Here is a 25,523-nt window from a genome sequence, read left to right on the forward strand (position 1 = left end):
CTGTTTTTTTTAAAGTTTCAGTACTAATCTTTGATTAACATAGATATTTCACAGAATTACAATACATAAATTAATGAACAGGCACAAGAAAACTGAATAGGAAAGAGTTCTGCATTTTAAAAGGTAGCTAAGTATGCAAATTTTATTATTTAAATTAAAATGTCAGTACCTTCAAATTATATTAATGATTCCAAGTTCATAATGAAAAAATTGTATCAGGTCTGGGGACTGATAAAGAACTTTAAAATTTTTCTAATTCTCTCTACCAAATGCAGTTTCATGTTATTAGATTTCTAACACTTCATCCTCTGTATAAACCATTATTCTGGCAGAAAATTAAACACTGAACTGCAATTTACTTTCATTTTTATGAAAAAAAACATATTGAACAAATTTGCTGAAGAAAAGAGAGTACAAGATGTAGTGTATATTAGGAAACACATTTCCATGCTTTGGAGGATTAAACTACTTCAGTAATGAAAAATAAGTAACTGCTATCATCCAGATAGTGGAATTCAGGAAACAAAAATGAGAACCTGTAAATTAATGGAACCTATAAACTTATTAGTAGAAGTTTACAGGTTCCATTAATTTTTGGTAGAAAGTATGCGTATGCTTTAGTAACATTTATTCATTACTCTGACAGGTTTGCCATGAACGCAGAACAGGGAGAAATTATACAGAACACACATAGCCCTTATTTACTTTCAAGGTTGTTATTCAGCTACGGAATAACAGAAACCTACACTGCCAAATATTCCATTTGCTTTCATTTATTTTACTGGCATAAAGCAGGACAAAAAAAAGATCAATAGTTGCTGTGTGTTTCTTCTAGCATTGACTCCAACTGCTTTGCAGTTTTGAAAAAATATCTTACCAGGATCATACACAACCAGTGCTGTTTAGTCTTTAATGGCTGTCTGGCTTTTCAAAAACATTTAGAGACGCTGGGCTTAATTCAAGAAGTCCTATATGGTTCAGTGCCACTTTTCTGAGACAGAAACATAAGGGTGCAAATTTAGTTCTTAAATTGTCAATGTGAATGGCTTTCTTATGTTCTCAGCCACTGTGACTTCAAATGCCTTAAAATATTTTCAGCTTCTGCATTTTTCCACACCTTATTAATGTGGCACTTTTGCTGTTCTAATATGTCAGTATACCTTTAAACTTCTTAACAGACAATAATCTTCATGCGCTGAAATTGCCCATTTTCATGGCAAATAGTCTGTCAGCAGCAGATATGGAAGGTCTTGCTTAAAACCTTGATCACCATTGTAGAGCTATGACTCTATAATTTTGCACAGCAAAAATAAATGTCAGTGTAATATCTATGTATATGATTATTGAGTTCTTCATTATGAGCTATTCCTCTTCAAGCTGCTCCATCTTTCAGTCACTGAGAGAGAAGTACATAGGCTGTAAAGTCAGACTGCATGAAAAAAATATATATCTGAAATTCCATAACTTTGAAGAGCTCAGCAGTCAAAAAAAGTGTTTCATTTTTTTTATTTGTCACTACACAGGCAGGTTTTACGACTGTCCTTCAGTTAAAAGTGGGATTTGATTTGGCTCTGTTTTCAGGATACATGGAGCTTGTTCTCATACAGATATACAACTACCTCTACAAAAACCTCCACATAGGTATCTATTTATAGAAAGTATGCATACAGCTACTTTCATTTCACCCATATAGAGTGTCCTCCAGTTTTTATTTTGGGAAATAAATTATTATGGTGATAAAGTAATGGAGATGGTAAATCATACAAAGAGCTCTCTATACTTAAGAAATAATGCCAAACTGCTTCTTTGTTCCTCCACAGAGTTATTATTTTCTGATCTCTCTAATGCATCTTGGTCATTCATTCAAACAGTGCAAATGATGCCAAGGTCAAATTTGGTCATTCTGTAATGTTTAGCCAGCTCATTAGTATTGGAAAGTCCAGAAAATGAAGTCATGAGCACTCTGTTATTCCTCCTGGGGTAACTAGGACGTGACTGCATTTTTAAAACCTGTTCTCTTCCCAGAGAAACTGCTGCTTAACCTGGTAGAATTGTAAGGACAGGGACATATGAAAAATGGTTTTCTGAAAAGACCCAGACTCAGAAGATACGACTGTTTTTTTCAGAAAGGTTCTTGTTTTACTTGGAACAAAACTAGGAAACTTACCAAGATCTAGGTAGATGCCTGGAACAAATGAGTTGAGAAAAAACATAAGAATAACACATCCCAGCACTGTCAGACATTTGATGAGAAGAATTTTGTCTGTTATTCTGTGCTGGAGACAGACAGGAAAATAAAATTATTAATTGTATTAAAAAATAAGCCATGTATTATGCATAGAGTTCAAAAAAATGTGTGAAACGCAAACAGCTGTTTCGGTATTGTATATTCCTCTTCAGCATAAAAGACAGAAATACTTGAATAGTTTTCAAAGGTGTGCATCTTATGCATAGTATGCATACCTATGCATAAAACCGTGAGTATGTGACCCACGGTGCTTTAAGAGATACAAGTATCTAGCACCTGCTGTATACACTCAGCTGTATTCAGCCACCCCCACCACAACTTCATTCCAGAAGGAGTTGAAATGCAGCTCCTACTACCGAGGGCATTCCGAGCACTCTGTTGTTTTGTGATATGGGACAAAATCACCCTTTTTTTTTTTCAGTTGTGCTTTGAAAACCTAGAAACTACTCTAGAGGTCAAATCTTTCACACCTCCTGTACAACACTCATGGACAGGCCAAGCCCTTCATCTCTGTGGAGTTTGTACACCCCTGTGCCCAGCTTCTGCTTCCCTGCATCAATCTCATGGCCTCAGCCCTCAGACCCAGTGCTTTCCATTGTGTCTCTGCTTTCACTACCACTCCAGGCAATCACCTTCTCCCAGACCGAGATCCTCACAGTTTGAACTCTACTAAAATACAAGTCTCTGTTCTTTAAAAAGTTTGTGTCTTATGCAATGCCTTGAAAAAGGTGTAAAGAAAATCTCTTGGGTTTGCTCTGGTTTGGTGTGACACCTAGGATGGGGTTCTCCCAGTCAAGGACTTGCACCCCAAGGAGTCCAACCAAGGACTTGAGCTCTCAGACACAGGCTTGGATTCATTAATGATGCCAGTGAGACAGAGATATTGTGACATTTAGGTAATTAAATTTAGGAGGTGTTAATCCCACTACAGAGTTTACATCTTCTCAGTTTCAGCATAAAGACTTAGGCAGTGCTAGTGTGTGCACAGCTAAGAGAACAGGATTTATCAGGTCGTTTGTGTCTGCTTGAATAATAAAATCTGTAGTGTCACAGAAGTGCATTAAAGTAGAATCAGAATTGGGTACATTAGGAGGAGTGTACTCTATTATCATTCATCATGGCTACAAACAACTTATTGACATGATCTGAGCCATTCTGGCTATGGATTAAAACTTTAGGAAAACAGTGCTTAATCATTAATTGATTCTTTAAGTTGTATTTTTCTAAGGAATAAATGTAAAAAACCTAACAAAACCTCACTACGTGGTTCAGTAACCTTGCCTGACTGAGTAGCCAACCACCCAGGCTGCTAACTTTTCTGCTGTCAGGAGAGTTATTAAATTTTCATTAGATTCTCTATATAAAGGAACAGTTTCATTTGCATGAATTCAGAAAAAAACCCCTGCCATCTACTTACCTTTTTCTGGAGTTCCTGGATGTTTGTTTCCCAATTTTTATCTTCTTGTGATATTTGTCTGAAAGAAAATGACACCTACTTTTTTCCAGAGTGAAATCAGAGCTCTGCCGAGAGTGTTGGAATAAATCCCTCTCATCACATATAGATCACCTCTTTTGCAGTATGGAGTAATTCATACCACAAAGGAGTCCTGGCCTTTTATATCCAGCAGCAAATTTCCCATGAGCATTCACTTAAGACTCCACTTTGGTAATAGACAAAACAAAAAAAACAGGCTTTTTGAACACAAAACCTTCCATTCATGAAGAAGGCCACAGGCTGGGAAAGAGCAATACTCCAGGGTATAGACCTTAGAATAGGATCTGGCTATCTGCAATATGTAGTTCCCTTAAAAGTTTCAGGAGCTAATGTGTGTGTCCCACTGCGATAAAACAAGGGTCGTGTGCCAACATCAGCAAGTCAGAACACATATGTTTCACATTTGCATCTTATAATGAAGTGTTTAAAATCCGAATAACTTCATTGCATTATCGGCGCAGTCAGCCCTCCAGCAAAAAGCCTTGGGGTTTGCAGTTTCAGAAGCACTGTTGTTAATGCTAATGAATTTTTACATTGCTGTAAATGTGCTGTGCTTGAGGAATCCTGATATTGAACATTAAATATGTAATTTTTATTTGTATTTCAGAAGGGTCTTTTTTAGAGTATTGTAAAGTTGGATAATCTGTTAAAATCTTTTGAAAAGGAGGTGATTTTAACAGCCTATTTATCTTGAAGTATTAATACTGTCACTCAATTCAAAGTATACAATATCAGAAAAGTACGTAAACAATTTTATTACCAGAATAGTTTAAGAAATCATATTTACATTTTCTTGTTCAAATTCTTTTACAAAGTTATTAATTAACTTGGTCAGTTTAGTCAATTAACATTCAAAATATTTATCACTGCTGTTCTCACTCATCAAACTCCATGGCATAACATCTGGTTTTACCAGGATCTAAACAAAACAAGGTTCCTATTATTTTTTTTAGTTGTAGTTTATGTAAACTTCTTTTCTATATATAAAAATATAGTTATGTCTGCACTCAGGTTCACACTGAAATTTTGATTATGAAATAATTGTAAAACACAGCAATTCACTAGTGACGTTTTTCAAACAACCATTCACTGAAGAGAATATGAATTTTTCAGTTAAAAAAAAAAAAGAAACTACAGCATCTTAACTGTGCTGAAGCTGCAACAGCAAAAAAGTGTAATGATACATTTGGGATCTTTTTAAACCAAAAGATGCCTGAAATCTCTAGACCTTTAAATCTGGGTCATATTGATTTTTTTTTTTTTCCCAGGCCTTACACATCGGTTTTGTCCTAAAATACTTTGTGTTTTACTGAGGCTGAGGGTGGCCCTTTGTATCAGCCCCAACATCCATCTGATCAAGACAGAGCTAGGAATACAGGCCTTGTCCCCGTGAAGATCCCTGAAAGGGGACATGAGACACGCTGGTCCTTGCTTACCTGTGAAATGTCCTCAGCTTCTTCCTCAGGAGCATCTCCAGAGTCAGCACCTTCTGCATCAAGAGGCATTTCACAGCAGTCTCCTCTCTGCTGGCTGGGTTAATGCGCTGAGCTGTCAGCCTCCAAACATAGATTTCATGCTTCAGCTCTGAAAAGAAGAAAAATTGCTTCAGTGAGACCCAACGTGTATGAAACCAGAGATGAACAAAATATGTGCAATGGGCTCTGGACTCAAAGAGGTGAAAATTATTGGGATGGTTTTCCAACAAATTTCCACTTAGGAAGCTGCTTTTGTCATTCATTTTGCAGAGCTGAAGTGAATGAAAAATAAAGAGAAGTTTTTCAACATTTTAAATAAATTAACCACAAAGTCCTTTTTCGAGGAAAAAGAAGTACTGTCTTTAAATGTTTGCAAAGGCCTTCAGCAAGCATTAAGGCTAAAACTGTAGAACATTCATTTTTTGACAGAAAATAAACTGTCACTACACATTATTATACTGTTAACGAATACTAGTTCCCTATGTAGTTAGGAATTATAGCACATGCTCCTTCATGGTATTCAGAATAGACAGTGCATTTCCATCCACTCTATGTTCATACAAGCAATTTTTTCTATGTGAGGCAAAAGTGAAATTTGTCACTGTCTTATGGAATATTGTTCAATAATATTTTAGAGGTTTCCTAAGAGGATTTAATTCTTAGTCACTAATAACATGTGTAAACACAGCTACCATCACCTTCATGCTGACCTGGATGATATCTGATCCTGTGTAAGTTCAGACAGACTGATCAACACTTTGAAATCAAACTCTAGAATCTTGTCCAAAATTTCAATCCTTTTTGATTATTATTTTTTTCCCTGTACAGTCAAGGCCTTGGAGAATGATCAAAGAACATGTGTTCCTGTTCAAGAAGGATGTTAAACTAAACATGCCAAAAAAAGCTTTGCATTTTACAGAAAATTACTGGAGAAATAAAAGCAGCATATTTATTCAGAAACTGTCTGTGAAATGTTTCCTGTTGAAGCAACAGGAGGTTTCCTCACCCTTCTTTTCTGTTCCACTCAAATTACATGTCACTGAAGGCAATATATCAAGAATTCAAGGCTTTATATCTTAAGATCCCTGTTCAATCAGCAAATTGCTCTTGTTCTGAAAATGGATGTGGAACTCTTTGCATCATGTAAACAAACTATAAGCATTATTTATAAAAAGAATAATATGTAGTCACATAAGAAAAATTTAAACACATTTTTATGTAGGCAGTAATGTTAGCATTTTATGCTGCAAATCTCTAGTGGCTGATGATATCTGCTCTCAAAGAAAGTACTAAACATGTTTAATTCCCCATTTGCCTTTGAAAATAAGTATTCATAATGATAATACAGAGTGAATTTTGTAAAGACTGACCAAGAGAAGGAATTAGACTCGACAAAGCTCAAACATTTAATAGCAAAAGCGTGTCCAGAGTCTGCATGGGTGACACAGAAGAAAGGGATTTGAAAAGCAATTGACTTATATTTTGTTTGGTTTGTGTCAATAGATCAGCACACGTGTCAAAGTGGCAATGTTTGCCTAAGTTTTACAGTGTAAGACCAGAAATATAAATTCACACTTTTGAAAGCCTATTGACCATCTTGGGTATTTAAACAACCAGCGCTCAGCTAAAGCTTTTCTTCCAAGAAGGGGATTCATACCTGAACCACAGATACCAAAAATATGCCAAATCTACCTCTTTTCATTGGTGATTCTTGCCAGGAGCATGATCTGGCACAAAATTATATTATAGGATGGATAAGTCTTGTTAATCAAAGTATCCATGTGACTTCTGGCCATCATTTATTTTTGCATCAACATTTGTGACACACACAGATATAACAGCAGTAATTTTCCACTCACAGAGGAAAAAAACCAAGTCCTTTCTGTACTGCATTCTTATGTGATTTTTGAGTTAATTGGACTGCAGCTTTGAAACTGTCATCCATCCAAGGGAAAGAGAATGGTTCTGTCTTTTTCTCTGGCACCACTCATGAAGCATGAGCATCCAGTTTGCTGTTCTAATTCCCTATAGTTTGTCTTTGCTGCAACAACTTTTCTGATGACATCTGTTCATCCTGCCTTAGCATTCTTCCCCATCCTTTCAAAGTGAAATTTCACCAAGGGTTTAGCTGATAGGGGGTAGTTGAATCATTCACCACCAAAATGAGATGTAAGTACCCTGCAGTTGTTTTCATACAGAGAATCTCTATCTGGTCTCTTTCAGACAGAGGCAGCTATCATCATTGTATCTGTGCCACAAACAAATCCACAGAGTGGAATGCAGCATGACTTGTGTTGCAGATTCCTGTCCCACATCTGAAATGCCCTGCGGCTAATCTCCAGGTTGAGCAAGGTTGGACTGGTGCTTTGTGGTCTACGTTAAAAAATACACACAAGTCTTCACATGGCTTTGATTGTGCCTTTATGTACAGCAAGTGCAAGCTTGATTTTTCAGTCTTTAGTTTTCTAAACATTCAGCATGTGAACATCTGACCTGCTTTGGAGTTTACTTCAGAGCAAACTATACTTTGAAAATCAGCACAGTTGATACATCTTTTATACAGCGATTCCTGTTGCAGTAATGATTTGTGAAGAGGTTTTCTAGGTCATCCTACAGAATGTTTCTCCTATTTCTCTTTCATGCACACTTTTATTGTAATAGCCCATTGTGGCATCAGGTGATACATATTCATTAGCAGTAGGATTTTTTTTGAAGGAAATATAAGGCAGAACCTTGAAGTCAGCAACAACACAGAACATGTCCAAAATCCTCGGGCCTTGCTAAACTTCTCCAATTTCATGTCTGCAAAACCATTTAGGCAGTAACCCCCAGAGTTTGAGAACATCAGATATTTTATGGCATACTGTGTCACACATGGACAAGGGCTTAATGCAACTGCAGAGTCGTATCTATTCACTTTGAAATTATGGCCAAGAGAGCACATGGGCAGCATTTGGCTATCCTCTGAATAGAATCACAGGATAGTCTCACACTCTGTTTCTCAGTGTCCATGAGGTCCTGCTCCCTCCTCAGATGAGATCTAATGCTTATGTTATGCCAGGGTGAGCTCTGTCTACTCACTCATCCAACCCAATCCTCAGGGCGTTTACAGAGTTAGCTCTGTGGTGGATTTGCCTTCTATCCAATGTTACCTACCACTGTCAGGTCTGTTGCTAATAACTGACATGGTAAGTGTGTAGCATGGCAGTTTCTCATTAAAGCAGCTAAATTGACATTTGACTGCAGCTGTAGTACCAGTAGCCAAAGTGAGAGAAGCAAAGCTAAGTTTAATATGCAGTGATCTGCAGCACAAGAAGGCAGGAGAGCTGCAGCTCAGTCAGGGAATTCAGCTCATTATGGTACTAACATCTTTGTGAATGTCACACATTCATATAGCCCACAAAGCACAACAGCAATATACCTCACACTATTTCCAAAAAGAGAATATAAAAAACCCTATTTCCAACAAGAAAATGTTCATTCTGGCTTAGTAATAAGATCAAATAAAGGATCCTCAAACATATAAACGCTATGCTGCTAATCTGTTCTGATTTTGTCATTGATCATATTTTGCCATGGAGACCACAAATATTACACCCTGGACCCATTGAGTTTAATGAAATTTCAGCTGGTGACCCAGACTGTGACATTTTAGAAAATTTTCTGCATTTTAGAAAATATTCTTTAATTGAAAAGTGTGTATTATTTCTGCAATCTGACAATTAATAGTCAGATTGATTTTCACTTGAATAATCGCACATTCCCTCCTACCCAGCTGCCAATAACAAAGAAGACATCCTCAAAAACTGAATGTAATTAATTCCCAGTCTCAGAATCTGAAAAGGCCAGTTTTGTTAATTGAAGATACTCAGAAGAGCATGACCAACCTTGATGAGATGATAAGAATTATCATTAAATGACAATTTTTAAGTCGCACGTGCATGAAATACATAAACTACCTTTATGCAAGCAAAACAAGTTTGCACTTCTGGGCTGTGTCTAACAACATTCAAAGCACATTCATCTGACTGTTTAGTTTTTTTCTCCACATGCTACTGTAGCTTAACTATTTTCAGTAAAGCAATTTTTTTCTTAGCCAAGTTTTCAGAATGAGACAATTTCTGTTTAAATGTTAACTGTAAAGCAAATTAAGTATCATGAATTCTATCTTAACTAGTAATAGTAATATCTACAACTTTTCATAATTTTTAAATCTCTGATATTATGTAACTAATCCTCTAAGCATTATTATATGATGTCATCTCCATTTTACAAGCACAGAAACTAAACCCCAAAGGTGAAACCCAAGAGTAGAAAAAATTCACCCTGAGGGATATTCCAGCTCAAAGACTCATGCCTCTCTCCTAGAGGCAGCACCCCACAACAGAACATAGGCATGAGGCTCTAAATGTAGAGAAACAAACAAACCCTGAAATATTTTCATCCTTATTCCTTTGAATAGTCCAGTCGATCAACAGTGGATAAAGGCAGGAATGGGTACAAATGTTGCAAGGTCCTCAAAACTACAACAAAACATGCTTTGCCTTATTCAGCTAAATACATGCAACAGAACGCAAGAAATCTGCACAATGCTGCATAAAGCAGTACAGAGAATTTATGTAAGCTTTTCAACTCAGTCTGACAGCTGGGGCCCCATTTGGTCATCAAGGCACTTTATGCCAGCTCTGTTACACAGCATGGGATTGCATCCATCACACAGGAATTACAGGACATCCTCATCCCTGCAGCAGAGCACTTGGATCTGGGCAGAAGATCCCAAAGCTCAGAGGGTGCCACACATCTATATTACCCACCAGGAGTCATCTTCCCAGCAAGCTGGAGCAGGCTGCAGCAGGCCCAGGAAAGAACCTACAACATTACAATCCTAACTCTGATTTTTAAGAGAATAGTCAATTTAGTATGTGTATGATGGTCACACAGAACTCAGATGGAATAATCCACAGATATTGAGGAGGGCTGGATTTATCATAACATTTCAGGATGGTTAATAATGATACACATTATTCTTCAGTTGGTTTGTCCTTGAGCAACAGGTGGGATATCTCTCTCTCTGATGACATGGACTCTGTTCTCATCTCTGGGTAAATCAGACTTAGAGCCACAAACTTATTTCAGTGCTTGTGCATTTGCCCCTCAGTTTCCTCTACTGCAATTCCCCGTCTTTCAAAAGCAAGAATCTGAATGTGTTTATGTTCCATGTGGGCTTAATACCACTTGCCTAATGTGCTCAAAATACTTCATTCTGTTATACTGAGAATGGTTCACAGAAGTTAAGATTCAATTATTTTGAGCATGCATTCATCTAAAATTCTGTTGTAGTTTGTTTCAGAAAATTTTTCTCAGGTGTGAAATCTTGAAGATTCCAGCTTACTATCAAATAGTTTTCATTCGGACTGCCAGACTTGCCAATGAAAAGCAGTATTGCTGATGCTTTTCATTAAACTACAAGTCTCCCTTAAAAAAAAAAAAAACAACTCTTTATAATTCACTATACTCTGCTCAAATGCAAATAGATACATTCCAATAACAAAACATTTTGCACAAAATATAACTACTGCTGATGTCCTTTCAATACCAGAAAAAGTGTTCCAAGCCACCACTTAGAGATGGTATTCACAAGGATAAGGAAAAAAGAACCATGAAAAGATACAGCTTCAAAAGAAAAACTGTCTTTTGGAATATTGCAAAAGATAATGCCTCTTCTAATGCTTCTAATAGGACAAAATTAAGAGCAAAAGAATGAAGCATACTTCAGACTCACCATAACTTTTATCAATGGTTTAGAAGAAAAAATGGTGTTTAAAGCGTTGAACACATTTTGATGAATGAAAATGGTAGAGCAATTAAAAATCTGTCAAGGTTGCACTTGCATTTGAAACCTTATTACAGTGAAAGCTTTCTGCAGGAAATAAGCACAGATAATGTGTTACATAGGCCTAAATAGTTCTTTTAAGCTATGTATATGAGGAAGATCTTATGAACTTCAGAGCCATCAAAGTAAAGTGAAAAAATTGGTCACAGCTTCACAGAAACACTGTTAATGGAAAGGCTGTGTCTTGCCAACCACTGTAAATCAGTGCAATCCTTTCACAGCTGAGGCACACATAGAAAAACAGAGGGGCACAAATGCTGTAAAAAAAATGGAGCTATCACTACCTAAGTTTTTACCTGCCATCAGTGATCTTCCTATACTCATTCCTTCCACAAAAATGTGTATAATAAACTGTGAAGTGCTGCTCTGTTGATTCAAAATGACACTATATTATACCTTCTTTCTGCATAAGACAGGTAAAGTAGTATTACAGCTGCCTTCTTGTGATGGCTATATTATTGATGCACTAAGCAAGTAAAATGGGATTGTCATATTCTCCTTGTTTTGCAATGTCAGAATACTATTTTTATCATCTGAAGACAAGAAGAGGCAGATCAACGTTTTTCTTTCCAAACGGAATACTATATCAACTGTAAAGCGGTTTAAAGGACATATACAGGATTTAAAGTATAAAATTATCTTAAATATTTAAAAATATAAAAATCTTCAATCTGTGGTGAGTAAATAATAACACTTATTTTCAGTCCTGATCATCAGGAGAGCTATTGAAGGTGCAAATAAAAAAGACAGCTTTTGATTTGCATTTTCAACATAAAGCCATAGCCCTGGTGGATCCTGATACATTATCCAGAAAGGAGTAAACACAGTGTCTGAAGGGACATTAAAACTACCTAGTTTGTTTGAGACTGAAAGTCCTACGGTTCTTCCAAATAAAAGACACAATATGTACAGAAAGATATTATCTTAGATACCAAAAGCATTCCTAAGAAAGCTGCACCTTTTAGTTTAGCATGTTAACATCCACAGCAGGAGAGCAAAAATGTTAGCTATTCACTATTCAGTGTTAACATATACAACTGGATTGCAGAGAAGAGAGAGAAAAAAACACACAAAAAAACCAACCCACAATTTATCATCCACACTGGTCTTCAAGATTTAAAAATGTTCCCCATAAATTCTGATGAAATTAGCATCTTGGGTGAGGACAGTACAGTGCAGTGCATGTTGCAAAACTTCCACCCAGATTGAGCTTAGAGTTGAATTCTTAAAAACATCTTGAAATATTCCTTTCTTTGGACATTACTCTCTTCATACTCTGCTTGCTACTTTCCTCACTTGCACCAACTTCCAAGTGAGGCCAGGCCACTACTTCCAACATCACATTAAATACCAATAATGCTTTACTGGAAGTTAGTAAAGTACCTGCATAGGTACAGATGAACCTCAGGACAAAGATTTGTCAATGTACTTAATTCAGATGTGTCATTGATGTACCTGTCACTGATTCCAGCAAGAAATGGTTCCTAAAGTTAAAAATATGTTAATAGCTAAAATAGGACTAAGGACTATTCTCTGACCCTGAGCAGCACATGTACTGATGTTACATTACACCTTACCCTGGGTGCCCTCTGTGTCCCTGAAGTGTCCTTGTGGCCCTAGACATTACTATTATTTTATGTGGGCTTTTTGCATTTCGAAGTGTCTGATGCAGTATTGGAGATTTCTTGCAAGTCATCACATTTGTTCTTTTCCCTCCTCCTCTCCCTTTTCTTCTCTTTGAGAACATCTGTAGAGCTTCACGTGGAAGAAAGAAACAGATTTGCTCACTCATCTGGTTACCACATTTCCCGTTGTGGGAAGCAGCACTGTGTTTTTCACACAATAAGCACTTTACACATGACTATGATTAATTAGAAAACTCCTTCTGTTGTCAGCTTTACATGCTGACTCTCATACGACCATCACTATTTTCCCAGCTGCTGCAGACAGTGAGTTACACCAGAGGGAATAATGTGCTCCCCCCTCTCCTATCACTACTCCTGGTTAAAGGGTGGATCTCTCTTTCGGCCGGTGAAAAAATTGGAAAAAAGAGCAAGCAACAAAGGAGAAATGGGGAGCTGGTGCCAAAGAAGTTGTGCTAGGAGAAGGCCCTTCCACTTTGGCAAAAATTACAATAACAATACTCATCACCAGACCATGTGCCACCCACTGCCCTAGGGACAGCAGCCTTCACAAACACTGAGGCCCACATCTCCACAGCTCAATAGCTGAGACTTAATAGTGTATTGTTACTCATCCCAGGGACTAAATAATGTATTGTTAACCTTTAAAGGAAGAAAAATCTTTGGTTTCAAGTTTTCAGAGTGGGAGTAGAAACAGTAAATTTAATTCTTCTTACATTCAGATATTATTTCCCTTACATATTCTTTTGTGAAAGTGTAGATACATAAATATTTTTTAAACCTTCTCAGCTTACTCTTCTAATGCTAGCATCTTTTGCTGCATCACACAGAACAAGGAGCAGGTTCATCAGCTGAAAGACACACCCAAATAGGTCCTCAAAAACCCCTTAATTCTTAAAAACATTAGATTTTCTCTCTGAAGGATGATATCTTCAGAGTCTTTTTTCTTTTGTTACCTGCTCCACTTAAAGCCACTGCAGGCAGATAGTGGTTCCTGGGGAAAGAACAGATATTTTTACCACTGCTGCAGCTCAATCTGGAAGCCAGCAGATTAAAGACACTGGTAACATGTAGCACTGGAATTAAAATAACAACGTATCTTCATAATAAGAGCATTGTCTGTTTTCAAAGTTCATGTTAATCCATTTTAATAATCTGTGTAGTCTAAAGCAGCAGAAAAAAAAAGAAAAAAGCTTAAAGCACATGGTGCACACGGACAAAAAATCTGGGGAGAATAATATACCAATTAAATCTCACATAACTTGTTTAATTGCTAATTGAGGGCAAGGTGAGGAAAGGCTGGTATTTAGTTGATTAAAACAACTGCTTTAAACAAGCCATTTGAAGTTATCACAGAACCATTGCAACCTGAGATGAAAGGACCCCTGAAAGAACCTTGGAGGCTGTTCTGCAAAACCAAACCATGACAGCTATCTCCTAACAGAGCGGTGTTGGTCTCTTTCTTTCTCTTCCCTTTTCATAGAAGTTTTCAATAGCAAGAGCGGCTCTTCAGCATTTGCTGTAATTGACTAGCTCTTGATTAGGTTTACAGCAATGGACAAGCAGCTGATTACAAGAACACACGGTATACTGATGAGGAGACTGCAATATCTGAACAGACTATGCTGCAAGTAACAAAGATTACCAAGAAATGAATTCAGGGAAATATGCTAGCCAGTGTTTCACTGGCAAAAATACTATGTCAGTGAATAAACTTTACTATTCAAATTAATTTAACATTTTTTCATGAATAATTTCTTTAAAAATCCAAAGTATGTGCTTTAAAAGTTTATAGCTGAAAGAAAAAAAAGTAGCAATTCTATTTTCTAATAAATATCTTCATAAAAATGCTTTTATTTAAGGATCAATATTGCTTACTGTGGGCAGAAGGAATTTTCTTAATGGCTTTTTGAAAACCCTTACTTTGTCATGTCACAGGGAAAGAATCCAGACATGCTAGGGTCTGAGTTAATATCTTTATTGCTCTTGCTCTCTGGATAAGATCTCTAAGGGTGCAAAAAGCCTCAGCTGCTTTAAAATGAAAATGTCTACCTGATACCAAACAGATATATAGGAGAAAGGAAAACTCTCCTTAACTGTCTTAAAGAACAGTTAGCTAGCATAATATCTGGAACACCTTAAAAATATTTTAGATCTAAATACTGGGAAATACATTGGCCTTTAGAGACATAGACAGGTAAGCTGAGTGAACCTTGTGCTGAATAAACACCGAAGTCAAAACCAAAATTATTCAGAAAATCTTCCTAAGCGATGAAATCTCTTCTCTGACCTTTTGATCAGATGGGATTTGAGACGCATGGTATAATAAACTGAGGGCAGGACTGTCACTTCTGCCTTTTAATAAAAGCCTAATATTAAAGCAAATTTTCCCTGGGACAAGGCAAGGCACTGCAAGTACAACTCATTTTGCCTAAATGAGATACCTATCATGAGGGTCTCTGCTACAGCTGGTAACCTTGGACTCTCCTTATAAGAGAAAAGTCAAATTTTGAGGGCTGTAATATATCTGTTCTAGCCTAGACAGCTACATTTGTCTTTAAAAGCAATTATCTTTCTCCACAGATTACAAATGAAGCCAAGATATATCAGCCATATCAAAAGTTGTCCTCCCCATGATGCCACACACACAGGTTCAGAGACATTGTACAGCACATGAAAATGTGTGTTGTATGGTCAGTGGAAGCCTGGATCTTAAGTCTTCTGCAGCCAAAAGTGAAGAAAGCATCAGTCCCAGAGAAGAAACAGTTACACTCAACTGTCTTTGTACTGAGCTTGCTAAGAAATTGTACTTAGTGAAACATTTCTTACCTCGTAAAAAAAAATGTGAACATTTGGGGGTTAATATTAAGTTTCATCACTGAAAGAGAAGCCCCAGAACAATGATAAAAACTTCAAAATGACTGAATCGAAAAACATAAAAGCATGAAGACAAAAAGGGACTGACACAGTTGACAGTCATTGAAACTGCTTTAACAAGACTTCTAGAGACTATTGAGGTGAGCAACATAAAAAGACATAGATATAGTTCTACTGAATTGTAGAAATTGTGCACCAGGGAAATTTAGGATAAGAAGAACCACAGAGGCAAGCTGGAAAGAACTTGAAAAGTTCTACTTTGATGGAATGTCTTTCACTGACCACAGACCAGTAAAAGACTGCTGAAAAATCCAGTGGAAGAAAACCAGCAGTGAGGGAACACATGAGAGCACTATGCTTGTCATAAGGGAAACCTGGAGTATTTCTAAATCTATGTTGTGAACTCAGCACCTTGAGCAGATGTTATCTGTTGCAACACAGAACATCCTGGTACTCATGCCCATGGCTATAATAAATGATGCAAAATATTCCCACAAATTTTGTAAGATATTTAATAATTCATGTCAAAAGCTCAATTTTTAGCACCAGAAAAACATCCAGTTCTAAACATCAGAAAATATCACAACTAAAAATAAACTCTGAATTATTAGTTGCAAAAATTAATGTTCAGAGAGTGAAGAAGGGTAGGCACTTCTATCTGAAGACAGCATTGTAGTAGGCACTACTCAGTTTCCATTTAGCACGTATGTAGTGTAACAATTGTAACCTTTTTTCACACTCACACTTACCAACAATTTCACTTGGCTCCTTATTGTAAAGCTTTTTGTTCCAGTAAAGAAGTCTGAGAAAAGGAAAGGAGACCAGAACCACAAGGCAGATACCCACAAACATATGCCCCGTGAAAGCTGCAAAATCCAATCCCTGAAAATAAAAATGAAAACGTAAATTAAAAATCACTTATTTTTCTATATTACCTACAGGGAAAAGTATTCAGCTTTATGTAGGCTAGCAATCAATAATACATATAAAACAGTATAGTAAGTTCCAAGTGCAGTATCTGCTGTATTTATCTGTTTCAAGGAGACAAACCACATTACAATTTAATTCAGAGGGCTAAAGCATAGCATTACAAGTTACACTGAAACACACATAGTGTTTCTTACATGTATAGTAAAAAAACCCCAAACAGAATCATTAACTTTCACTTCTCACTTAAATGACTGTAAATTCATTTCAAATCACACTAAGTCTCTGAAATAGTTAAATTTTAATTACCAGTTTTTGTTTTACACTGATGACAACATAAATTTTTACAATAATTCTATATGAACCATTCTTCTACAATAAAAGTATTATATGTCAAGATTGTGTTTATTCTTCTTTCTGGTTATCAAATGAACACATTTCTTTACATTTTGCACAATGAAAACCTTTAATGAAGACGTGACCTAAAAGGTTAAGCGGTACACATTAAAAGGCTACTGTTTTCAAGCAACAAGAATGAATAGTAACAACTTGCCCTAAATCTTTGAATTTGGCCATGCTGTGGACATTGCATGTCCTCTAGGGTCCTTTTCAACTGAATTACTTCATTGCTCCATACCGCACACATTGTAGTGGATCAGGGTTAGCCTTTGGGCTGGACTCTTCTGAAGCAGTCATAACTCCCCTGTCCCAAAGAAGTTATCAATGAAGCTCCAAGGAGGATCACATCCAAGTACTATGGTAGTAAGGAACTAACTAAAAATAGAGGTTGTCTGAACTGGTGATCCCAGCAGAGCAGACCCGTGCCACTTGGAATAAAGCATGGTTCAAACACTGGATAACCCAGGTTGTCCCATCTGAATTTTCAAAGCACCCACTGATTTCCCAGGGACTCTAGAATGTTAGTTGCTCTCCCTGTGACACACCTCTATGTCTCTATTTTCCCCTGTTTTTTTAACTGTGAGCTTCCAATAGATCCTTCTGTAATTCCAATGCATATTATAAACAGCTTCCCTTGCAACAGCCGCTGATAGTACCTCCAGTGTGTTAAGAGTATTGGGAACTCACTACCTTAAATGTGTGTTCTTCTATATTGTCAAATGCTAAAAGAATTTATGTGGAAATCTCCTAGTTGAAATGTCTCTGATTCAAAAAAAGGAAGAGAAGGTTTCTCTATTGCACCACAGGGCGCAATAAAAAGACACATGACACAAGAAACTGATGACAGTCATAAAGAACTTTCATAGCCAGATAAAGATTGGTGCTCTTTGGCAAAAAAAAATCCATAGCTTGCAGACAGTCAAATAAATCTCAAACCATAAATATGCAGACCTAGGATTAGAATTTGATCCTATTAAAATACAGGTTTAGGCTTCAGGAGGTAAAGTCATCCCTACTTGCTATTTAATAGTAGATTCTTTGACACTTCTACTCTCCAGACACTAAAAGGTGAAACTGTACCTGGTCATTCACTGGCCTTTTGCTGTAGCTCAGCTACAGCCATTGCTTTTATGAAAGCGGAAGGAAGACTCTTCAGGAATTGGAATGAGATTATTTTAAGAATTGGACAGGAAAACATGACACCACAAAGAAAAATAATGTACCTTCATTCAGTTTGCCTACACAATAGGTCAGCCACTCAGGTGTCTGACATCTCTGTAAGACAGATGTTTACAAATCAGTTTTTCTAAAGATTGGCCTCTGGGCATCAAGTTTCAGAGCTGCAGGAGACATTACTATGAGGGATAAAAACAGCATTCATAACTCTAGGAAATTTATAAATAACAATGAATAAAAAAAGAAATCCTGCAAGGGATCAGTGTAAGACTTGCCCCCAAAGTACATAAAGTCCATATACCTCATGTTTATTTCCTTAACTACAGCCATCTAAAATATACAATTAAAATTGGCATCTTATCCAAGAACTAACCCAATTTATATATGGGCTGCCTCTAAGATTATAGCCAAAACGAAAGAGCATAAAATTTTGGCCAGAGCAATAAGAATCTTAAAACCTTAAAAGGTAAACTCACTTCAGAACAGAAATTTCTGAACAATTAATAATGTGCCATTAAACAGTTCAGGAAGTATGAGAAGTTTTGAATGGTCTCTAAAATGGAACAAAGAGAGGTAGGAAGCCAAAATTAATTAAGCTGTAAAAACAATGAAGTTAAACCAACCAAAAAAGAAAAAAATGCCTAAACCTGACAAGAAGAGAATAATCTTCTGAAAGAAAAAGACTGGGAAAAAGGTGGTTGAAGAGCAGTAAATTATTTAAGAGTGGTCAGAATATACTCAATACAGAATTACCAGAACAAGGAAAATTGCTTTTGCACTCAGACTAGTCTTACAAAAAAGCAGTGGAGATGAAGCTTTTCTTAGGCTGGCAGCAATCTGCCTACACCATGAAGAAGGATGCCAGCTACCAGGCCAACTGTGATAGTAGAAATTCTCTGTAGGAATACTCAGAAATAAAGATAAATGCTAAAGTAGGAAGTAAAAAAGATAAATAGGAACCCAAAGATTTCTTGGTAACTCTCAAGTTTAAATATGTGATGTCTGCATCACATATTAAAGGATCTTGAATTTGAGGAAGTAGCTCATTGCAAATAAACACAGATACAAATATCACTTGCCTTTACATTTTTATTATCACACCACTTTCAGAGAAAAAAGAAAATTGTGTTGCATCCCTGAAATGCCACAATGCAGATGCTTCTCAAAAAAATACAGCACAAGAAATACGTCACTTGAAACCCCCAAAACTAATTTCTCAATGAAGCAAATCACCTCAACCTAGAAGGCAAATTAAAATGCTGAGGGTAAGAAAGAGGTCTCAGGTCTGACTCATAGTTGAAAGGAATTAAAATGAGATAGAGATCACAATACGCTTTAAAAAAAACCCAGGATTAACACAGCTTCATGACATAAGAGCTGACGTAGATAAGCCTTGAAAGTGATTTGCAGACACCATAACAAGAAAGGAAAAAAAAGTCTACTAATTTTTTTTGCATCCTGTCCAAGAGCTTACCAAAATTTTCGGAGGGAGTAGCTGGGCTGAGATTGAGGATTTTGTTAAAGTTCGTTATATCAGCACATTGATCTTTCATATCTCTGAGATCCCTGGGGGAAAAGAAAACACACTGCTCTGCTCCTACTGCAGAACAGCATTCCAATTCAGCTGAAACAAATTGTTTTCTAACATGGAGTGTACCTATTTCAGGAAAGAGCTTGCATGACAGTATTGTCAGCGATAAAGCAAGACTGGAGTCAATTCTCTTCCCATCCCTCGCTCTTGGCTTTCCCCTCCATTACCTCCTTGGATTGATCCACAAGGGACAGTGATTAAAAAGGGAATCCTGATGATCACTAGCCTTGGACAGCTGATGCCCTGTAGCCACGAGGAGGCTGAGGACTACCAAGTGCACTACTTTGTATGGCTGGTACCAGAAAGGCTCCCAGTGAAATACAGACAGCTGTCCTCGCTGATACTTTGGGCTGGGTGCTTAGCAGTAGCCCATCTACAGCACAGAGAATGTGTTTTCAGGGTAAAAGGAGGTTGATTTCACACCACACAGTCAGTACTGTAGTTACAGCTACACCACTAGTAGCCAGCTGGAAGCCTCTTGGAGAGCTCGAAGAGAATAAAGGGTTTTCACTGGACCACAGGTATCAACAATGCAGCAGAGGATACTAAGGTGGTGGCACAGTTGCTTCATCAGTTGTCCCTGTTCCCTTTTCCACACCCCAGAAAGGACATGAAACATCTCCACAGAGCCTATATCCATACCCTTTGTGGCTGTGGGTAGCACATTTCATACCTCCTGAGCCTTCTGTACTGCTGGGGCCAGGATTCAGCATTGTAAAAAACCATTAAAGTGCTCCACATGTCTACTGCATATAACAAAAAGTTGTTTTCACAAAGATTTTCTTTTCCTGTACAATACACTGGAATAGAATTGACATGCACAATAGGCAAGAAATGTTTTTCTTCCAGAAGATTTCAATCTATGAGATAAATACAAAACACGCTTCAAATGTCCCTTACTTGAGGCTATGATGATTGTGTCAAATTTCTCCTGTTCCCCTGTCGACAGAAAATCTGAAAATTTTGTTTTAGCAAGACAACAGCCTAAAGGTTCCACTGCCTACAGATTCAGAGCTGAAAAAGAATGGCATCTTTCCTTGGTTTATAGTTTAAAATGCAAAGTCAAATATATCAATTTCATATTAGGAGGAAGGATCATATTGTTTTCCCAAAATGTTAACTTTCTATCATCTTGATTATTATTTTTTTCATTGCTTCTGGAGATGTGAAATTAAATTCTAGTAATTCTGTCCTTTCTAAAAGAAATCTTCCTTTTTGAATGATGAGAAAGCAAAAATTATAGCTAGGTGCAGCAATTTGGGGAAGAGCAAATACTGTCTTTCTAGCCAGAATGTCCTTTACTTAATATTTTAAAACTAATAAAATGAGGAAGAGCAAGAGGAATTTATTACTTCTACACTGGCTTAAAAATCCCTTCTAGCTGAGTGACTGAGTTCTACGCTGTCTCGGTAATCTGCTCACGATGTCGCTGAGCCAGAAATCACTGATGCTCTAATCCAGTTACATGAAAATAAAGTTTATTTGATGAACCTTTACTGATGAACTTTTTTTGTTTTGCATTATGCTCTTTAACGAATACTACATGCATAGATGGTAAAAATTCTGAAATCAGATGTAAGCCCATACATTTCAGTTCATGCACTTTACCTCAGTTTAATTTTCTCTTGAGAAAAGGGATCAATGAAATATCGACAGAAGGGGCAGAGTTCTACAAATTGATTAAAAGTTTTAACAAGCTTGTATCCAGCAAACTCAACAAAAATAGCCTAGTAAACTAGGAGAATCCATTTTACCAGTGCTTGAAATATCTTTATTCATATATAGGATTTTCTCTTTTTTTTTTTTCAGAATTACTTTCATTCACAAACTTTTGGTACCACAATTTTTCATTAAATATAGTCAACTAATATCATAGCATGCTAAATCCCAGCACGAAGGCTGAAAGTCATTAAAAGGCAACACAGGAAAACCTGATGTCTGTCAGTTTTCCAGGGAATTACTGTTAAATGGCAGGAATAACTCTAACTGGTATGCTGAAACCCCCAAATCCTCAGCAAACATCAGATTAAAAGGACAAGCTTTATCACATGCTAGCACAAGCAGTAAATAAAAGGATATAATCCAGTGGCTAGCATATGCTAAAACTCCTTTGCCCTTATCATTACCTCTTTTATGCAGATTTAGCCTGGATACACCAGTGCACTTTTGCTAGCACTGTGTTCACAGCATCATTTTGCTCTGGAGACCTATTTGCCATCCATTCTTTAGAGAGCTGGTAATGACAGCCTATGCTTAGAGCACAAACAACTCCTGATCTCAAAGATATGATTGTAGATGCTTGTGAAGTTCCCAAATACAGATGATTTGCTGTCCAATCCTTCTGAAAGCAAGGACCACATCCAGCTGGTTCATGCTCTATTTTGAGTGTAAACATGGAGTTCCAAAAGACTGAAGCCCATATCTCTTCAAAATAAAATACAATTTTGTTAACAGTGGGAATTCAGTAGCAGCACTCTGAAGATAATAAAACATTTTTTAAGTTTTCTATTCACTGAACAAGTTTTCCATTTGCTCTTATTTTCCTTCCCTAAAATCAAAACATGAATGCTGTTTTGTGCAAATTCTTCCAACTCCAACCAAGAACAAGCAATTGTACAACAAATCTTCCTCTCCTATTATACAAATGTTCCACTGATTCCAGCCATGATAGTAGAGAATATGTCAGGATTATAAATTAACAACAGCTACAAAGAAAAAATCCTTTTGACATTCATTTGCATCTCAAGACAAGTAAAGAGATTTATTGCTACATTTTAATGAGCAAAATGTTACAAAAATCTTATTTATTCAAACATGGTTTAAATAAAATATTTTTAATATGATGTGAGTTTTGCCCAGAACCTAGGGAGGAAAGTCTCTCCAGCACTACAGTAAACAAAGAGTAAAGCATTTCTAACACTATAACCAAATAACAGCATCCAAAGTAAAAAGGCTGCATTTCATTTCATGTTGATATAAAAGCCAAGGTTTCCTAAGAAAATGTAAACTTGTGTAATATTCTACTTGGCTGCTTTTAGAGGTTGTGTTACAGCAGTAACAGTTCAGGAAGACTGGTAAAATTCTCCTCCTGGTAGCACTGAAATAAAATAGAAAACCCAATCTTCTGCATAGTGCAATTCACTATTCAACTTCTTGCAGAGGCAGTTGTCAAAGTACTCCTGCACTTACTGTGCAAAAATAATTTTGAAAAGGATGTGCAAGAGAATGAAAAGGAGAATTTCAACAACAGTATAGAAAAAAATTACTAGGAATTCCTAGAATGTCCAAAAACATGACCATATGTCTTGGTTTGAAAACAAACCAGTGGGAGATCACAAGTCAAGATTGAAATTAAAAATAAGTGAAATAATACAAGGAAAAGCACTGACAAAGTTAGATACAACCTAACACCCTGTTAGGGTGGTAGTAGCAGTCCAACTGAAGTAGTCCAGTTGAAGCGGTGATTTTGTGAAGGTCTAGTTTCTAGCTGAAGATCTAGTGGTAGCTCTCGTCCTCTGGGAATCTAGTAGACAGGGCTAGCTCAGGCAGTTCTAAGGCTAGGTTATATCTAGGTGGGAACACCTGGCTCCTCTCTCCTCGGCAGAGCATTTCACAATGGGATGAGATAAGTCTATGGGTCACACGGTGGGTTTCTGATGGCCTATTGCCTGTCATGCGGGGTGGGTCGTTAGCAGCTGGTAACAGCTCACGGATGGCCCATTGTCTGTCATCCGGAGTGGGTCATTAGCAGGTGATGGCAGCTAACGGCCCACAGCTGGTGGTAATAGAATACTTAACTACATCTATATTGCAACTTAGGACATTATTCATCCCTTATTCTATTACTATTTACAGAGTTTTTACTTAAGATAAGGTTTCCTTGTGGTACACAATGGGTTTTCTTATTTGCCTTCATTACTCACCAAGTATAACTAGGTCTTTGGGTAAAAACTATTCTATGGATGGGTTTGCTTTTGCCTGAGGTGGGACTAATCTAAACAGTTTTTTTTAAGAAACTTCTTACGTGTACCACAGGGACTTTATCTCTATCCACTGTGTGCAAAGGTTTAGACTCGGCAGGACTAGCTCGATTGATAGAACTCCTTGTGTTAACCATCCAGGTGGCTTTTGCTAAGTTCAGTTTTTAATTTTTGAAGGTTTTCCTGCTAAGTGCCTTCAAAGTGGTCTTAAGTAGTCCGTTGCACCGTTCAACTTTTCCGGCAGCTGGTGCATGATAGGGGATGTGGTATATCTATTCAATTCTGTGTTTTCTAGCCCAGGTGCTTATGAGGCCATTCTTGAAATGGGTTTTATTGTCAGACTCGATTCTCTCAGGGGTACCATGTCTCTACAGGACTTGCTTTTTCAGACCCAAGATGGTGTTTCGGGCAGTAGCATGAGGCACAGGGTAGGTCTTTAACCATCTTGTGGTTGCTTTCACCATGGTCAGCACGTAGCGCTTTCCTTGGCGGGTTTGGGGAAGTGTGATGTAGTCAACTTGCCATACTTCCCCATACTTGTACTTTGATCATCGTCCACCATACTACAGAGGCTTCACCCGCTTGGCTTGTTTGATTGCAGCGCAAGTCTCACAGCTGTGGATGACCTGTGAGATGTTGTCCATGGTCAAGTCCACCCCTCGGTCACGAGCTCACTTGTATGTCGCATCTCTCTCTTGATGACCAGAGGCATCATGGGCTCAACGAGCTAGAAATAATTTTCCTTTGTGCTGCCAGTCTAGATTCACCTGTGACACTTTTACCTTGGCAGCTCGGTTTACTTGCTCGTTGTTACAATGCTCTTTATTAGCTCGATTCTTAGGAACATGTGCATCTACATGCCGAACTTTCACAGTTAGTTTTTTTGCCCGGGCGGCGATGTCCTGCCAAATCTCAGCGGCCCAGATGGGTTTTCTTCTGCGCTGCCAGTTAGCTTTTTTCTAGCGATTTAACCATCTCCACAGTGCATTGGCTACCATCCAGGAGTCGGTGTAGAGATAAAGCTTTGGCTATTTTTCTCGTTCGGCAATATCTAAAGCTAGTTGGATGGCTTTAAGCTCCGCGACCTGGCTCGATCTACCTTGTCTCTCAGTAGCTTGTATAGCTTGTCGTGTGGGGCTCTATACTGCAGCTTTTCATTTCCGATTTGCGCCTACAATTCGGCAGGAACTATTGGTGAAGAGTGCATAGCGTCTTTCACTTTCTGGTAGTTCATTATATGGGGGTGCTTCTTTGGCACGTGCTACTTGTTCTTCTGCATCTTTTGAAGATAATTTAAAAGTCTCACCTTCAGGCTAGTTTGTTATAATTTCCAGAATTCCAGGGCGATTTGGGTTTCTAATACGGGCGCGCTGTGTGATGAGGGCAATTCATTTGCTCTACGTGGCATCAGTGGCATGGTGGGTAGAGGGAACCCTTCTCTTGAACATCCACCCCAGCACTGGCAGTCGGGGTGTAAGGAGAAGTTGTGTTTCTGTGCCAATCACCTCTGAGGTGGCTTGGACTCTTTCGTAAGCTGCCAAGATTTCTTTTTCGGTGGGAGTGTAGTTGATTTCAGACCCTCTGTAACTTCGACTCTAGAATTCCAGTGGTCGACCTCGGGTCTCGCCAGGCACCTTTTGTTAAAGGCTCCAGGACAGACCATGGCTCCCGGCTGCAGAGTAAAGCACATTCTTTACTTCTGGTCCTGTCCTGACTGGGTCAAGGGCTACCGCATGAGCGATTTCTTGTTTGATCTGGGTGAAGGCTTGCTGCTGTTTAGGGCTTCAGTGGAAATCATTCTTCTTGCGGGTTATGAGGT

At 37.7% G+C, this 25,523-nt stretch overlaps 1 protein-coding gene across 1 annotated transcript in view; it reads right to left on the minus strand.

The window, feature by feature from the left end:
* OCA2 (OCA2 melanosomal transmembrane protein) overlaps positions 1–25,523 on the minus strand; it is a 193,090-nt gene that overhangs the window by 77,689 nt on the left and 89,878 nt on the right. The window contains exons 17-20 of the mRNA XM_085055664.1: positions 16,381–16,513; positions 5,180–5,327; positions 3,666–3,723; positions 2,168–2,276 (exon numbers count right to left, since the gene is read on the minus strand). Coding sequence (XP_084911790.1) covers positions 2,168–2,276; positions 3,666–3,723; positions 5,180–5,327; positions 16,381–16,513 — 448 coding nt within the window. The remainder of the gene's footprint in view (positions 1–2,167; positions 2,277–3,665; positions 3,724–5,179; positions 5,328–16,380; positions 16,514–25,523) is intronic.

The sequence above is a fragment of the Lichenostomus cassidix genome, chromosome 1 (genome assembly GCF_008360975.1).
Source record: "Lichenostomus cassidix isolate B80296 chromosome 1, HeHo_3.0, whole genome shotgun sequence".
NCBI lineage: Eukaryota > Metazoa > Chordata > Aves > Passeriformes > Meliphagidae > Lichenostomus > Lichenostomus cassidix.